Below are 18,917 nucleotides of genomic sequence, written 5' to 3'. Positions count from 1 at the left end.
CTACATCTAGAAAATTTTTAAGGAGTCTTTTGGTTGTATAATTTTGTGAATTATTTAATGCCTTGGTCTGCCTTTTTTTTTTAAAGATTTTATTTATATTAGAGAGAGAGAGTGCGTGGTGAGGGAGAGGGACAAGCGGACTTGGCACTGAGAGCAGAGCCCCAGGCGGGGCTCGATCGCACAACCGAGAGATCATGACCTGAGCCAAAATCAAGAGGTTTAACCGACTGAGCCACCCAGGTTCCCCCTTGGTCTGGCATTGTTTTCAAAAACATTTAATGCTACATGTATGTAATTTAAAAAACTATATTACAAAATATATTACAAAAATACTACGTCATCATTGTGTAAGGATTGAACCAAACAAGAAAATTAAATCATCTATGATCTTTCCTCTTAGCTATGAAATCCTTAAAAGAACCATGTACACTCACTGATCCGGATTTACCTCCCATTCACTCTTGAATTCTGTCTAGTAATTTTCACTCCCACTACTCCAGAATTGATTTTACAAAGGTTTCCACTGATTTTCATTTTAATAAATCTAGACATAATTTCTTAGATCTCATTTTATTTAACCTATCAACAATATTTGACCCAACGGAGAACTCTCTCCTCCAAAATTCTGTCTTCACTGAGCTTCCAGGATCTCACTCACTCCCCTGGTTTTCCCCCTGCCTTCCTAGTCTGTACATCTCAGCCTGATTTGCTGCTTTCTCCTCATCCCCCACCTCTTACTTACACATTGACATCTTCCAGGAATCAGTCCTTGATTTTCCTTCTCTTGACTTTTACTCTCTTGTGTATTCTAATGATCTTCAAGTTTCTATCTCCAGCCCAAATCTCTCTGTGTAATTCCGGACCTACATATTAAACTGCCTATTTGATGTCTCTTTGGGATAGCTCTTGGGTCTTACGAACTTAACATGTCCAAAATCGAACTACTGATATTCTTTCTTATACCGGCCCTTCTTGTCTTTCCTAATTGAGTTAATGACAATTCTTCCAGTTGCTCTGCCAGAAAACTTGGTATCATCTTTGACTCATGTCTTTTTCTTTTTCATACATGTCACATCTAATCTGTCAGCAGATCTTGTCAGGTCTTCCTTCAACATATATCCAGAAGCCAAACACATCTTCCATGACCAAGCCACTATCATCTGTTGTGTGTATAAGTGTAATAATTAACTAATTGGTCTTCTTGTTTGTTCTTTTGTCTTTTCTCTGTTTCCATTAATTCTGAACACAGTGGATCTATTAAAATGTAAGTCAGATTATGTCTTCCTCTGCTCAAAACCCAGTTGCCTCCTATTTCACTCAGAGTACATGCCAGAGTTCTTTGTAACACCTACAAGGCCTTGTATGATCTGTTCATCTTGGTCTCTCCCTATCCCTTACTGCCTCACTCCTATTTTCTGTCCCTTTCACGCTGTCCAGCCACACTGAATTTCTCACTTTTTCCCCCTCACTACAAACACTTCGAGCATCCCTCTGTCCTTGCTGTTGACTCTGGAGTGCTTTTCCCTCCAATACCCTCATGGCTTCCTTGCTCCTTGCTCCTTCCTTTCCCCCCTCCCCTTCAATTTTGTGCTTAAAAGTTACTTTCTTAGCAAGGCCTTTCTTGGTTATCCTGATTACCTCTTTCCCTATGGCACATCAAAATTTGATTTCTCTGCTTTAGTTTTCCTCCTCTAGTACTATCTTGCCTGTGTAGTTTATTGTTATTGTGTTTACTTCTCTCATGAGTAGGATTTTTATCTGTTCATCGCCACGTCCTCAGGGCCTAGAAAACGTCCTAGCGTATACAGTTCTGTTCAGCAAATGTTTATTGAGTGCATGGAGTTTCACCTGCATGTATTGTTTTTTAACATAATACTCTCACTTAAACAAAAAGAAAGTTTGATATGGGTCCATTCTGACAATTTAATCTGTCAGTTGTATGCATTTTTTTTTATTTTTGGGGGGCCCAATGTTGTGGTTACTTGCTATTTATTCTTTTACTGGTATTTATGCTAGTTTTAATTATGGTAAAGTGGATCAGAGGAATAGCAAACTTCATTTATATTTTATTAAGGAAAACGAAATATGGTGGCAAATTATAGGACTTTAAAAATTCTTGCCAAAAGATTATGAGCCCTCAATATCTGAAATAAAAAGATGAAGTTGGAATTTATTGGCTACTAGTAAGATAGACCTATGCTGGTCACTTAGAGTCTTTTCTGACAGAGCAGTCTGCTATTCTTATATAGGGTTTTGGGAAGAGTAGAGTTTAAGGTTTGGGGGACTTTCAGAGAATTAAGTGGTTTGTCATCATGTGAAACACCATGGTAATTTGGATGAGACTGTTGTTGATTGGTTGGCACGTGAGGCATGTGTATGGAATGGTTTTGTCTCCTACTGGCTTTCTTTGAGAAGGGAGGAGCTGACACTGGTTGGTTGGTGAGTGAGGCCAGTGGGCGTTGATCAGTCACACACATTTAAAACTGGTTGTGCTGGCTTCTTTTCCCGTGGCTTCATATTTGGGTCCCCCTCCCCCCAGGTTTGAGGTGACTTTAACTAGATGTTTTCTATTTAAAAGTTGCTTCGATCAACTGTGTTCAAAATGAAAGCTATTTCATATTCTGTAATTATAGGTTTATTTTTGAGATTTGGGTTAAAAAGAATTGTTTAATAATTGCCTTCAGGAAGATCCTTCTTTTTTGGATGTTAAATTTTAACTAGAAGAGTTATCTGTGTAACAGTTTTAAAACAATAATTGCTAGCTCTGTTTTTGTTTCCAGTGCTCTTAGGGGCTCATGTTCAATTCCTAAATTAATAATCTCCTGTGGGAACTTTCATTCTTTTTGTAAATTTAGGTAGCTATATGCTGCTAATATTCTCTTGCATACATTTAGTCCATGAAAAAGTAATTATAATTTTCTGTTGGTAAATCTAGCTTTTTATATTAGGATTAAATACTTGGCTAAAAGTATACAAAAGTCACCAAATCATTTTCTTTAAAAAAATTAAAATTTTTTTAATGTATTTGTAAGAGAGAGAGAAAGAGAGCGAGAGTGAGCACACAAGCAGGAGGGAGGGGCAGAGGGAGAGGTAGAAGCTCAGTGGGGAGCCTCATGCAGGGCTAGATCCCAGGACCTGGAGATTATGACCTGAGCCAAGGCAGACACTTAACCGACTGAGCCACCCAGGCACCCCCAAATCCTTTTATTTTCAAACAAAATTAACCAGGTTATTGCTATTTTTGCGTGATATATATAATGACAGATGAGTATTTTTGAATTTTCTCCAGATTTATTGAGGTATAATTGACAGATAACTGTGTAAGTCTAAGGTATACGTATATTAATTTAATACACTTTTATATTGTAAAATGGTAAGAGTGTTAATAACTCCATCATCTCACATAATTATCATTTCTCTTTTAGCAACTCTCTTAGCAACTTTCAAATATATAATACAGTATTGTTAACTGCAATCACCATTCCGTACATTAGACCCTCAGAACTTACTAATCTTGTAACAGGAAGTTTGTATCCTTTGGCCAGTATCTACGCATTTCCCACAGCCTCCTACCCCTGGCAAGCAGCAGGGTGTAAATTTGTTGTTGTTTTTTTAAGATTCTACATGTAAGTCAGATCATACAGTATTTGTCTTTTTGTGTGACTTATTTCATTTAGCATAATTCCCTCAAGGTTCATTTCTGTTGTCGCAAATGGCAGGTTTCCCTCTTTTTTGTGGCTAAAATATTCCATTGTAAATATATACCACATTTTTTAAACCCATGGATCCACTGATGGACACTTAGGTTGCTTCCCTGTCTTGGCTATTGTAAATAATGCTGCAGCAAACAGGGGTGCAGATACCACTTCGAGATGATGATTTCGTTTCCATCAGATATGTTCCCAGAAATGGGATTACTGCAGCATATGATAGTTCTATTTTTAGTTTTTTGAGGAACCTCCGCAGTGTTTTGTATAGCGGCTGTACCAATTTACAGTCCCGTAATGGTGTACAAGGATTCCCTTTTCTGTACATCTTTGCCAGTGGTATCTCTTGTCTTTTTGATGAAAGCCCTTTAACAGGTGTGAGGTGATAGATATATGATTGTGGTTTTGATTTGCGTTTCCCTGATGAATAGTGATGTTGAGCCCCTTTTTCGGTACCGTTGGCCATTTGCATATCTTCTGAGGAAAGTTGTCTGTAAAGGTGCTTTGCTGAGTTTTTATTTGAAGGATTTGTTTTTTGCTGTTGAATTGTATGAATTCCTCATATATTTTAGATATTAGCCTTTTTTCAGATATGTGGTTTGCAGATATTTTCTTCCATTCTGTAGGTTGCCTTTTCATTATGTTACTTGTTTCTTTAGATTTTACTTAAGTTCAAGTTAGTTAACATATATTGTATTATTAGTTTCAGGGCTGGACTTTAGTGACTCATCCCTCGCATGTAATACCCAATGCTCATCACAAGTGCCCTCCCTAATGCCCATCACCCAGTTACACCGTCTTCCCACGCACCTCCCCTCCAGCAGCCCTCAGTTTGTTTCCTATAGTTAAGAGTCTCTTATGGTTTGCCACCCTCTCTGTTTTTATCTTATTTTTCCCTTCCTTCCCCTATACTTGACGTAAATGGAACTAGAGTGTTGCTTGTTTCTTTTGCTGTGGAGAAACATTGTTCCATTGTTTTTGCTTTGGTTGCTTGTACTTTGGATGTCATATCCAAAATCATTGCCAAGATCAATGTCAGGGAGTGTTTTCCCTGTTTTCTTGTAGGAGTTTTATGGCTCAAGGTTGTACATTTGAGTCTTTGATCCAGTTTGGGTTAATTTTTGTGAGTGATGTAAGTTAGGGGTCCAGTTTCATTCTTTTGTATGTGAATATGCAGTTTTCTCAGCATCATTTATTGAAGAGATTATCTTTTCTTCTCTTCACTATATGCATGGGTTTATTTTTGGGTTCTTGATTCTGTTTCATTGGTCTTTGTGTTTGTTTTTATGCAGGTTCCATATACTGTTTTGGTGACTACAGCTTTGTAACAGTTTGAAAACAGGAAGTGTGATGCTTCCACCTTTGTTGTTCTCTCTCAGGGCTGCTTTGGCTGTTTGGGGTCCTTTTTGTTCCATACAAATTTAAGGATTGTTTTTCCTATTTCTGTGCAAAATGTCACTGGAATTTTGACAGAGATTGCATTGAATCTGTAGATGGCTTTGAATAATGTGGATGTTCAATATTAATTTTTCCAAACCATAAACAACGAGGTATCTTCCTATTTGTGTCTCTGCTCTCTCTTTTATCAAAGTCTTGTAGTTTTTAGTGTACATATCTTTCACCTCCTTGATTGGATAATTTGAAAGTTTTAAAATTTGAAAATTTTAAATTCACAGATTTTTTTGATCCATTTTCCTGTCAGTGATTTCTATTGCTTTTTTGCATTTCATTCACTATATTATTCAGCTCCAGAATTTTTGTTTAATTCTTTTTTACTATTTCCAGCTCTTTTCTAAAGAAAAGATTTTACATATTTATTTGAGGGAGAGAGAGAAAAGAGCAGGTCGGGGGAGGGACAGAGAGAGGGTGAGAGATTCTCAAGCCGACCCGGGGCTCGATCCCACGACCCTGAGATCATGACCTGAGCTGAAATCAAGAGTCAGACACTTAACTGACTGAGCCACCCAGGTTCCCTTCCAACGCTTCATTAAACTTCTCATTTTATTCATACAGTGTTTTTCTCATTTTATTGAATTGGCTTTTTTTTTTTTTGGTAAAGATTTTATTTATTTATTTTAGAGAGAGCGTGTGTGTGAGTGGGGGGAATAGCAGAGGGAGAGGGACAAGAAGACTCTGCACTGAGTGCAAGCAGGATGCACAGCTGGATCTCATGACCCTGAGATCATGACCTGAGACAAAACCAAGAGTCAGACGCTCACCTGACTGAGCCACCCAGGCAGCCCTGAATTGGCTTTTTGTGTTTTCTTGTAGGTCATTAAGTTTCCTTAAAACTGCTATTTTGAATTCTTTTTTGGATAAATTACAGATCTCCATGTGTTTGAGATCAATTACTGGAAGATTTGGTGTCCTATATCCTTGACTTTTTATATTCTTTGAAGTTTTGCATTGCTGTCTTTGCATTTGAAGTAGCCTTTGATGACTAGCTTTCCAGTGTGTCCAAACCTGATATTTTTTTTGCTCTGGTGGTGTGCTGGAACTTTTCTGCAGGAAATCTGGTGTTCCAAAAAGTCTCTCTCATCCATGGGTGATTATCTAAGACCGTGTTTTCCAGGGGCTCCCAGATGTGGCTGAGAGGAAGGGGCTGGAACCGGTTTATGGGCTGTTGCTGGGTCCACAGCTGGGAATGTAGTGAGTGTGCCCGTCACCTGATGCATGGGTAGGCACGACTTTTCCGAGGTCCCTTGCTGTATGGTCCTTGATTCCACAGCTCCTACAAAGAGATCCATAGCAGTTTTGTCCCCACAAATGACACTGTATTGTAGTTGTATATGTATCTGTCTTTGAAGCAAGGGATGTGTATTTCCTTGTATATGGTTGGATTTCATAACTGTTCTGTGAATTAATAAATGCCAATTGAGCTGGCTAACAGAATTTTACAAAAAAATTGTTTTTATTCTTTACCCGTAAAATTATTAGAAAACATTGGTTTTTTAATGGATATTTTAACTGGATTTTTAAAAGTAGTGATCCTGGTTTGCATATGAAGGAAGTAAGGAAAGATGAAAATGAAAAATGGACATCAAAAGTATCTGTGATTACGCCAGGGCTTGAGAAGGCCGATTCCCTAACTTCGTGTCCACTACAAGTGAATGATGAGAGCACTTCAGGTGAAATGGATCAGGATGAAGGAAGGTAAAAGCTATAAATTCTTCATTTCCCTCTGAAGGAAGTTTAGCAGTGATTACTTTTTCTGGAAATAAAACGCTGTAGTGTAGGTACAGGCTCGGGCAGGAAATAGTCAAGTATATCAGACACACGGCTTGAAAGGTTAAGATGAGGACAAGGGACTCTGACAAGGAGCAGTTTCAGTAGTCACCATGGAAGCTGGACTGTGATGGATAAGTCGAAACAACTCCTTAGAGAATTTTTATGGGGAAAGGTAATAGAGAAATGGATGATAACTGAAAAAGAATGTGGAATTCAAGGGAATTGTCTTTCTTTTTTTAAGATGGGAGCTTTTAGAGTACATTTGTATGCTGCTGGAGATGATCCAATAGAGATAGACATGGTTATTTAATTTTGTTTGCATTTCCAAATATTAGAAAGCTTATTGATTGTATTACATTATCTTTTTTTTTTTTTTAAGAGTTTTTATTTTTTATTTGACAGAGAGAGAGAGTACAAGCCGGGGGAGCGGCAGGCAGAGGCAGAGGGAGAAGCAGGCTCCCTGCCCAGCAGGGAGCCCGTTGTGGGACTGGATCCCAGGATCCCGGGATCATGACCTGAGCCGAAGGCAGACGCCTAACGACTGAGCCACCCAGGCGCCCCTATTTTAAGATTTTTGTATTTGCTTGACAGAGAGAGAGAGAATGCACAAGCAGGGGGAGCGGCAGGCAGAGGGAGAGGGAGAAGCAGGCTCCCCGTCAAGCAGGGAGCCTGATGTGGGACTCGATCCCAGGACCCCGGGACCATGACCTGAGCCGAAGGCAGACACTTAATGACTGAGCCACCCAGGCGCCCCTGTATTACATTATCTTTTAAAGATTACAGTAATTGTCCTTAGTACTCCTATTCATGTAGTTTTGTGGCAAGAGGTGTTTTTTTTTGTTTGTTTGTTTGTTTTAAGATTTTATTTTTTGGACAGAGACATAGCGAGAGAGGAAACACAAGCAGGGAGAGTGGGAGAGGGAAAAGCACACTCCCGCTGAACAGGGAGCCCGATGTGGGGCTTGGTCCCAGGACCCTGGGACCATGACCTGAGCCGAAGGCAGATGCTTAACGACTGAGCCACCCAGGTGCCCGTGGCAAGAAGTTGTTTATTCAGAATGGGTTCCACAGTGGAGTATTCTCATATAATTGAATGTGCAGATACTATCATTCATAGACTTAAAAATATATAGATAATAGTAAATATACAAACTCTTGGGCCATTCTGAGTGGTACTGATCATTCCTTGATGATTTTAGATATTCAGTGCCTTTGACAGTATCGTGAATAGCTATGGTTTTGTTAGGGACTTTGAAGTATCTGGTTGCATTAAGTTAATATTTGTTTAGATTCTGGGGAAGGGGGAAAGACTTTATTTATAGTTGAAAAATAAACTATTAATCTATCATAGATTATTACTTTTAGAGTATAAAAGTTCTAAATTATAAAAGCCATGGTTCCTGTACCAACAGTGTCATTGACACATACTGTGTGCTCCATAAGTATGTAGTTGTGAATAAACAGTTGAATGAATAAATGAATGCCATTGATGAACTTCTTTAGAAGAAGCAGATCTTTAGTTTATTGAGAGTGGATTTTCAATATTGCCTAGGTATGAAGTCTTTTTATTTTAAAAAATATGTGTAAGATTCATAGAGTATAATTATAGCTAGAAATGGAATAATAGTAGATTCATTTCCTATCATATTAGTTAGAAAGACTTAAATATTACTTTCACCACATATTGTAAAACACATGTTTTTGAAGGCACATATCCTGGATTTGAATTCTGGGTCTACTCCTGACCAGCTGTATGGGCTTGGGGAAGTTACTTATTTCTGTGCCTCATTTTCTTCCTGTGTAAAATACCTAATATGAGTACCTATGTTTATAAGATTGTTGTGAGGCTTAAAATACTTTTAAGATGTGTACAGCGTTCATAATGAGGCATAGTAGTTGCACAGTAAATCCTCAAAACACTAGTATCATGATTATTAAAAAAGGGTTTCTTTCATATAAGAACTCAACTTGCACTTTCCAAATAGTTTTTAGAGCCAATAAAAGCTTGTTTTTATTGAAAATGACAACAAAAAATGTGGTGTATTTCTTCGTATCAAATAATGCAAGTAACATTATGATTTTCCTTTGCTTTTTGTCCATTTTATCTAAATTTAATGCTTTGTTAATATTATTAATAATATTGTTTAGCTATGATTTAGATATTCTTTGTATTTTAAGTATTTAATACTTGCCTGATATGAATTGTTTTTTTTTTTCTTAGACCTGCAAAGAAAACATCTCATGAAAAGAAAGAGGTAAAAAATATATATATAATTTTATTTCATTTATGAATTTTTTAATTTTCACTTTCTTATATTACTTTGATAAATAATACTTATTAGAAATGTTATTCCATGGTAAGAAATTACTTTAGGAAAGGTATAGTGAAAAAATAGAAAATCTTCCTTTGTTGTATAGACATTTATTGTGAAAAAGTTATTCAGAAGTACTAATTATTGATAAAGGTCGTTTTGATAAAAATCAGTTCTTTTAAAAAGTACCTGTGTTTTTGCTCTTATAAAAAGATGGGTATTGATCATCTCTCTACACTTGGTATATTTTATGAATATTTGGGGGACATTTTGAAATAGTATTTTTTATTTGTAGGTCAAAAAGCAAATGAATTTTATGGATGACCTTGACTTAACTGAGTCATCTGGAACAGCTTCAGAGGGTTCCAAGTTGCCTTGCTCTAATTATATGAGTTGCGTGTCGCTACCTGCACAAGTTGGCAAGGATTGTAAAGGTAGGACCATTGTATCAATATAAAGCCTTTGTACGTATATCACCGTAGTAATACGTGCACATCTTGTATAGTGCTGTACCACACAACACTCATGCGGTACTCATCTCAGAAATACGTTTTATATGAAAACAGAGAATTGTTGAATACTCTCAGCCAAAGGGCTATAATTTCCACTCTATGTTTTGTCATGGGAATGGCACACCTGATGTGTTGTTAACTCCGCTTCTCGTCTGTGCCTTCACCCAAGGTCGGGTTACCATTATTTTTCTCCTAGAATACTGAAATAACCTCAGGACTGTTTTCCCTGTCATTCCACCTCCCAGAATCTTGGTCTCCACTGCAACCGTAGTTATCATAATTTTTAAAAATTCATGTTTCATCACATTACCCCCTTGCTTAAAGCTTAGCTATTACTTCTCATTGCTCTAAGGTGAAAGACCGCAGTACTCTAGCTTCATCTTGTATTGTTTCATATCCTTCTTTTTTTTTTAAATTTTTTTTTAAAGATTTTATTTATTTGACAGAGAGAGACACAGCGAGAGAGGAAACACAAGCAGAGGGAGTGGGAGAGGGAGAAGCAGGCTCCCCGCGGAGCAGGGAGCCGGATGCGGGCCTCGATCCCAGGACTCTGGGATCATGACCTGAGCCGAAGGCAGACGCTTAACAACTGAGCCACCCAGGCACCCCTGTTTCAGATCCTTCTTTCCATCTGTGTCTCAGCCACTGTTTTCGATGTTTTTTCCTATAATAGAGCTTTTTTTTCCCCCAACAGCTTTAGTTAGGTAAACTGCACATATAGGAAGTGTATACTTTGATAGCTTTGACATATGTATATGCCTATGAAAACATAACCGTAATTCAGGCAGTTGACATATCTATCACCCGTAAGTCTCATGTCTCTTTATATTCCCTTATCATGAAACTGCCAAATTGTTTTCTAAAGTAGTTGTACCATTTTCCATTCCCACCAGCAGTGTATGAGAGTTCTAATTTCTCCCTGTATATTCATGAACACTTAGTATTGTCAGTTTTTTAAATCTCAGCCATTCTGATGGGTATGTAATATATATATCATTATGGTTTTAATATACATTTCCCTAATAACTGGTAATGTTGAGCATATTTTCATGTGCTTATTTGCCATCTGTATATCTGCTTTGAACTATCCAAATCCTTTGTCATTTTAAAAATTAGGTTGTTTTCTTATTTGTTGAGTTTTGAGAATTCTTTGTATATTCTAGATATAGTTCCTTTATCACCTATATATTTTTTAAAGATTTTATTTATTAATTTGACAGAGAGACAGCTAGAGAGGGAACACAAGCAGGGGGAGTGGGAGAGGGAGAAGCAGACTCTCCACTGAGCAGGAAGCCCGATGCGGGGCTCGATCCCAGGACCCCGGGATAATGACCTGAGCCGAAGGCAGATGCTTAATGACTGAGCCACCCAGGTGCCCCTCACCTCTATTTTCTCCCAATCTGTGACTTTTCATTCTTTCCACAGTGTCTTTTGAAGAGCAGTTTTTCTTTTTGATGAAATCCGGTTTATCCATTTGTTCTATGGATTTTTGCTTTCGGTGTTCCTATCTAAGAAATCTTTGCCTAGCACAAAGTCAGAGGTTTTCTCTCATGCTTTCTTTTAGAAGTTTCGTAGTTTAAAAACAAAGTTTTATAGTTTTAGGTCTTACATGTAGATCTGTGATCCATGTGATCCGTGTCATCATTTTGTATTCTTTTTTAATATTTTATTTATTTATTTGACAGAGAACATGAGCAGGGGGAATGGCAGCCTGAGGGAGAAAGAAAAGCAGGGTCCCCGCTGAGCAGAGAGCTGGACATGGGGCTCGATCCCAGGACCCTGGGAGCATGACCTGAGCCAAGGCAGACACTCAGCCAACTGAGACACCCAGGCGCCCCCATTCTCTATTCTTTTTTTTATTTATGATGCATAGTATGGATCCAGGTTCATTCTTTTTGCATATGAATATCCAGTTTTTCCAGCACCATTTGTTGAAAAGGCTATGTTTTCTCCACTTCCTGCCATTGTGTCTTTGTCAGGACCACTTGACCATATGTGTGTGGGCTTATTTATGGACTGTCCCATTGATCTCTTGGGCCTTCTTTATGTCAATATCATGCTGTTTTAATTACTACCAGTGTATGATGATTTTTGAATTCAGGTGGTTAGTGTTAGTCCTCCAGTTTTGTTCTTTTTCAGGGTTCTTTGGTATTCTATTCTAGATCCTTTGTGTTTCCAGAACATGAATTGTATTTATTTATTTATTTTTTCCACATGAATTTTAGAATCAGTTTGTCATTTTCTCAAAAAAAAAAACGACTCGTAATCTTTTGTAGTTTTTAGTGTATAAGTCTTTCTATCTTTTATGTTATTACCTGTGGTTATTTTTTATTTTTCAATACAGTTTCAATTTTTTAATTAATAATTAAAATTAATTTTTAATTCTTAAATTTTAATTTTTGTCTATTGCTAATATGTAGAAATACAGTTGATTTTTGTATAATGATTCTGTATCCTCCAAACTTGATGAGTTCATTTATTAGTTCTAGTAGCTTTTTAAAAAATTCTGTCAGATTTTCTACATAACCAAAGGTTATCAAACTTTAACTACTAATTTACTGATTTCTTAAGGTGGAGGCAAAGGTCATCAATTTGAGACTTTTCTTCTTTTTTAATATATACATTCAGTGCTGTAAATGTTCATATGAGTGCTACTATAGCAGGATTTCAGAAATTCTAATATGTGTATTCAATTCAGAATACTTTCTAATTTCTTTTGTCATTACTTCTTTGACCCGGGGTTATTTAAAGATTTTATTTATGTGTGTGTGTGAGAGAGAGAGAGAAAGAGAGAGAGAGAGCATGAGCTGGAGGGGAAGCAGCCTCCCCTCTGAGCAGGGAGCCAAATGTAGGGCTTGATCCCAGGACCCTGAGATCATGACCTGAGCTGAAGGCAGATGCTTAATCAATTGAGCCACCCAGGTGCCCTGACCTAGGGGTTATTTAGATGTGTGTTAATTAGTTTGTGGTCACAGAGCACACTTTCATGACTTCAGTCCTTTTGACTTGCTCCTTTTATTACAATTTATTTTATGACCCAAAATATAGTCTCCTTTGGTAAGTGTTCCATGGATAGCTGAGAAGCATGGTGGTGTTCCAGTCTACTATATCCTTGCTGATTTTCTGCCTATTGAAATCTCAGACTATAATTGTGAATTTGCCTGTTTCTCTGTAATGCTATCGATTTTTGCTTTATGTATTTTGAACCTATTAATAGATGCATAAACATTTAGGTTTGTTATGCTTCTTTTAATTGACCCTTCTATCATTATAAAATGACCTTATTTATTGCTGCTAATGTGTTTTGCCATGAAATCTATTTTGTCTGGTATTAGTATAGCCACTCAGGCTCAGCCTTCTTTTGTCAAGTTGTTAGTGTGGTCTGTCATATTTCTGGCCTTTTAAAAAATTTGTGTCTTTACACTTAAGGTGTATTTTTTTAATGGGTGGCATATAGTTGGGTCTTCCTTTTTCATCCATTTTGACAGTCTGCCTTTTCCTTGAGGCTTTTGGACCATTTTCATTTAATGTGATTATTGATGTGGTGGATTTGAATCTGTCATCATATCGTTTGACTTCCATCTGTCCTTTCTGCTTTTTGCTCCTATTCTCTCCTTTTTCTGCTTTCTTTTAGATTAATCAAGTAATTTTTATGATTTAGTTTTATTTATGTGAGTATGCGTATGTGTGTATTTTGCTTACTCTAGCTATAACTCTTTAGTTGTGCTATTTTAGTGATTAGGGTTTAAAGTATATGACTTAAGCATCACAGTCCACCTTTGAGTAATGTTATACCACATCGTAGTAGTTTAAGAAAAGTATGATAGCTTACTTCCATTTCTTCTCTCCTAGCCAGATCGTTCTGGATCTGTGGGATGATAGTTTTCATTATTTAGAAAGGTTTTGGTCATTTTTTCTTTCCTTTTTTAAAGATTGTATTCATTTATTTGAGAGAAGGAGAGTGAGAGGGCACGAGCGGGGGAAGGGGCAGGGCAGAGGGAGAAGCCGACTCCCCAGTAAGCAGGGAGTCTGACACGGGGCTTGATCCCAGGACCCTGAGATCATGACTTGAGCTGAAGGCAGACACTTAACTGACTGAGCCACCCAGGCACCTCTAAAATATCTTTTATATTGAAGTCATTCAATATATATTTGTTTAATGCGTGAGTGAGTGAATGGGAAAACACATAGTCCTTCATATGCAAAAAATACTCATATATTTTATTTCTTTTTTTTTAAAGATTTAATTTATTTGAGAGAGAGAGAGAGAGAGAGTATGAGCGGGGGGGTGGGAGAGAAGAACAGAGGGGAAGGGGGGAAAGAATCTCAAGCAGACCCCATGCTGAGTGTGGAGCCCGATGCGGGGCTCGATCCCAGGACTCTGAGATTACGACCGGTGCCGAAACCAAGAGTTGGATGCTTAACCAACTGAGCCACCTAGGCGCCCTATATGTTTTATTTGTTCTTGTTTTTTTCTCTGATGTAGATTCTGCTACTTTACTAAAAATCCAGGATGTGATTCTTTCGTATAAAAGATTAGTAGAACAACTTAAAAGAAAAAATAAAAAAATGGAAAATAAGGTTAATGGACTACAAAAGGAGCTATCAGAAACAAAAGAATTGAAATCGCAGTTGGAGCATCAAAAAGTGAAGTGGGAACAAGAACTTGGCCGTTTGAGGTATGACATCTTGGTTTTAAGGAAATATTTGAACTATTTACCTTTTTTTTTTTTTTAATAGGCTCCACACCCAGTGTGGGGCTTGAACTCACAGCTACGAGGTCAAGAGTTGCATGCTCTACCAAGTGAGCCAGCCAGGTGCCCCTTGAACTACTTACTTTTGTAATACAGATGTGTAGGAGAAGTGTTATAATTGCTACCTTACCCTATGGAATTTTTCTAGGGAAGACAACTTCTTTAGTAGTGTGAAGTATGAGATTCTTCAAAATAATTCAGCAAGTTCTTGACAGTGAATACTTCTACTGATAATTTAATGTATATTCCATATCATAATTTTAATGACCATATAGAAGTCCACCATATGGAATCCTCCTTGTTTAACAAATTGAATTTTGGTTATTTTCCATTTTTCTATACTTTAATTAATGCTGTAAGGAATATCCTTTATATAAATCTGTTTCTACAATTCTGGTTACTTGGAATAAATTCTTCAATATAGTATTGTTTGCTTAAAGTATAAAAATTTTTAAAGAAGGTCTTTGATCCTATTTTTAAACTGTTCTCAGGGAAGTTTATATTAATTTCTATGCCCATCAACAGAGTATGAAATGGCCATTTTTCTCAAGACAGGAAAACTTTTTAAAATTTATTCAGTTTTAAACATACGCAGCGATTAAAAAGTAAGATGGAAAATGATTACTGCTCAGTTTTTTCAATCTCTCTCTTATAAAATTAATCCAAAAGTCTATGCTGTAAGCACGTACGACTCTTTATTGTTTACTTAATGTGGATCCTGTGTTGTTCTAAAAGGGGTTTTCAAATGATTTATAAAATGGATAATAGGGGCGCCTGGGTGGCTCTGTTGGTTAAGGGTCTGCCTTTGGCTCAGGTCATGATCCCAGGGTCCTGGGATCGAGCCCCATCTCCAGATCTCTGCTCGGCAGGGAGCCTACTTCTCCCTCTGCCTGCTGCTCCCTCTGCTTGTGCTCTCTCTCTCTGTCAAATAAATAAATAAAATCTTAAAAAAAATGAATAATAATCAACAAGGTAAATTGAGAGTATTGCAGAAGAAACATAAAATGTATAGGGCAACAGATATTCGACTCCCCAGCCTAGTCCTGGATCACAGTAATCTGCAGGTGTATGTTGTGTAAATGACATCTGCAGATGCTGTCTTATACTGCAAATTATTTTTGGAGGTACCTGTGATGTTTTGGGAAATAGAAATGTACTTCTAGTGAATTTATAAACTTTTTTATAAAGAGCAACTTCTCTTTTTAATTAGTAACTCAATTATCTGTTCTAATGGAGGAGGAGTGATTATGACTATATGGGAAAAATGATAATTTTTAATTCTCACTTTCTTGAATAATTTCAAAATTCCTTTCTCTACAATATCTACCAGAGTTAGTACTAAAACTTATTACTAAGCTGCGTAATGCTTTCTCATTGCTTCTTTTCAACTGTATATATCTTTTGGAAGAGATTGAAGTGAGAAATTAAACATGAGCCCGAGAAAGGAAAAAAATTGAGAACATAGAAATTTCATTTGGCTAATAAACCAAGGTATGTGGAACCAGATCATAAAATGAACTTTTTATCGCTTACAAAACATTTTAAAATAAGCACATTTATTTGCAGATTTACCTTAAAACGTGAAAAAGAAAAAAGAAGAAATGCTGATATATTATATGAAAAAATGAGGGAGCAATTCAGAGAAAAAGAAGAGCAGTATAATAAAGAAATCGAAATGAAACAACAACTTGAACTTTCTCTTGGAACACTAGATGTGGAATTGAGGACTGTAAGAAATAATTTGGATCAGGTAAATCTTTGATAAAAATTGCCTATTTCGATCAATATTATTTATAATATCCCCTTGATTTAATGTATATTATTTAGGTATAAAATAGATAAAAACTTTAATTTTATCCTAATAGGAACTATAATATTTTTAGCTAAAATTATTAACTTATTGGGATTCTTGGCTTCTCCTATATGCTCTCTATATATTTCCTGAATGAAGGGATAGAAGGTAAATTGAGATAAATGTGAATGTTGGCTTTTCTTTTTTAAGATTTTATTTATTTTTAGAGAGAGAGCATGAGCAAGGGAAGGAGTAAAGGGGGAGGGAGAGGGAGGGAAAAGAATAAGAAGCTCAAGCAGACTGTGCGCTGAATGAAGAGCCCGACTCGGGGTTGGATCTTACAACCCTGAGACCATGACCTGAGCCAAAAGCAAAGGTAGGACACTTAACCAACTGAGCCACCCAGGCACCCCAGTTTTGGATTTTTAATGTTAAAATACAGGCTAAATCGCCTTGAGACTATGATGGAACTAGTTCAATGTTTTGTAAAGAAATTTTATTTCACATTCTATATCTTCTTGTACTTTTACTTTATGACAAATTTAGCTGTCATTCAAATTAAAATTTGAGTTATTCAGGCAGGATAAAAATCCTTGTATTTAAAAAGGCTACTACTTTTGAACATTTTTTTTAAGTTCTCTTAAGCTTTTGACTTTTTTTTAATGGTGTGATCCAAAATCCTAATGAAAACATGTCTCTAGGTTGTAGAAGAGCGAAATGATGCTAAGTTACAACTTTCTCAAGAACAGAATGCCAGAGTATTACAAGATGGAATCCTAAAGAATCACCTTTGCAAACAAACAGAGATGGAAGTGGCTAATAACAGAATGAATTCTGGGGTATTTTCTTTAGTTATTTTTAAGTACATATGTGTATGTATTTGTATATATATACATTTTATTTTCTAAAATTATTTTTTCTCCATGTATGCATATATATATTTTAAAAACCAACACCGTAGATCATGGAAAGCATAGAGGATTTTTAAAGCATATGTGTGTGTGTGTATGTATTTGGGGGGGCCAAGGGGGTGGTGACATTTTTGGTCCAGTGGATAAAGTAATATCCTTAATTTAAATGCGTTTGTCTGCAAGAGTCAAATAGTGACGTTCATAATGTCCTCATCCAAAGGAGAGGCTTTTATTATTTTCCATAAGAATTGATGAGCTTTCCATATGCTCAAAACTATTGCTACTAACAACATATGTTTCAATTTTTGGCAGTTACTTCATCACCTCTGTATTGAAAGAGAAGTTAGCTTAACACTGCCAGTGATGAACAGGAGGAAGAGTGTAGCCTGTTCAGAGACTTTATTTTGGATTTAGTCTCTACTTTTGAGAAAAGTAGCCATTTGCTCCAAGTAGTATCCAAAGCGCTTTTGAAACAATCCTATGCTAATGATAACGTATTGATGAGGGTTGTATTCCTCCTAAAATAGCTCAGTGTATTTTCCCCTATTTTAAACATTTTAAACATCATGAAGAGGAAATAAAATTTATTGCAGCAGCAAATAATCTCATGATTTTTCTAAGAGCTGTATAAATTTTACCTTATTTACCATCAGTATTTTGAAACATAAGGCTTCTTTTGTATTTATGATTTACACTAGAGAAGAGCTGCGGTTTGGTGTAAGAGCACTAGTAGTGAAGTAAGAAGACCCGGGGAAAGTCCTGCAGCTCACTTAATGTTTTTAAGCTCTCCATTCTAGAATTGTCATCACCAAAAAGTTCACTGATGTATGTAGAAGTGTTTATAGTATAGTGCTTAGATTTGTCAGTTATCAGTAGGTGTAATTCTTATAACTGACTATAGAAACGTTAGAAAAGTAGAATTTCTATGGAATATTGTCAGGAAAAAAGAATTTTAGGAAATTTAATCTGTCAAAATAAATGCAGAGCTAGGGATTTTATTGTGGGGGAGCTGTGTTAGATATCAGACTGTAAATTCAGTTTTTAGTGTAATCAGATTTATTAATCTTTTATTTCAGGCTTTCTGGGTTTGTTGTAAATCAGAGAAAGACCTTTCCAGTTCTGAGATTCTTAAAAATTTTGTCTTGGTTTCTTTTTTCCTTTCATGCATTCACTGTCTTCAATTAAATTTTTGAACCTGTGGGAATTTATGCTGGTCTAAAGTTTGAGGTTTGGACCCAACTTTATTTTTTTCCAGTTGGGATATCCACCAACTGCAACCTATTCATTGTATAAACATAGGTTATTCTTTAATTTCAGAGAAAATCATGATAATGTCATTTTATTGAATTCCAGCTAAAAGTCTCTTTTGTTTTACTTAGATTTCTAATAGTCATGAAAAAGAAGAAGATCTGTTGCCTAAAACCCACATGTGGCAGGATGAAATTGCCATGCTAAGACTGGATCGAGACACAATAAACAATAAGAACCAGGACATGGAAAAGAAATATTGTGAAGGCATTGAAATTATAAAAGAAAAGAATGTCAGTCTTCAAGAGATCATAAAACTGAAGGTGGAAACATTAACAAAAACAATATTAGAATATAGTGGACAGATTAATGCTCTGACCACTGAGAATACAATGCTAAAGTCTAAACTGGAGAATGAAAAGCAAAACAAAGACAGACTGGACAGAAAAGTTG

At 36.4% G+C, this 18,917-nt stretch overlaps 1 protein-coding gene across 1 annotated transcript in view; it reads left to right on the top strand.

The window, feature by feature from the left end:
- The window catches only part of LOC113936877 (ankyrin repeat domain-containing protein 26-like), a 101,932-nt gene that overhangs the window by 40,797 nt on the left and 42,218 nt on the right, over positions 1-18,917 (top strand). The window contains 7 exon segments of the mRNA XM_035721905.1: positions 6,693-6,860; positions 9,157-9,190; positions 9,543-9,681; positions 14,246-14,438; positions 16,080-16,263; positions 17,007-17,144; positions 18,596-18,871. Of these exon segments, the coding sequence (XP_035577798.1) occupies positions 6,693-6,860; positions 9,157-9,190; positions 9,543-9,681; positions 14,246-14,438; positions 16,080-16,263; positions 17,007-17,144; positions 18,596-18,871 (1,132 nt within the window).

Source organism: Zalophus californianus, chromosome 9, assembly GCF_009762305.2.
Source record: "Zalophus californianus isolate mZalCal1 chromosome 9, mZalCal1.pri.v2, whole genome shotgun sequence".
NCBI classification, from domain to species: domain Eukaryota; kingdom Metazoa; phylum Chordata; class Mammalia; order Carnivora; family Otariidae; genus Zalophus; species Zalophus californianus.
The sequence above is the reverse complement of the archived record's forward strand: the minus strand, read 5'-3'. Positions and strand labels throughout refer to the sequence as shown.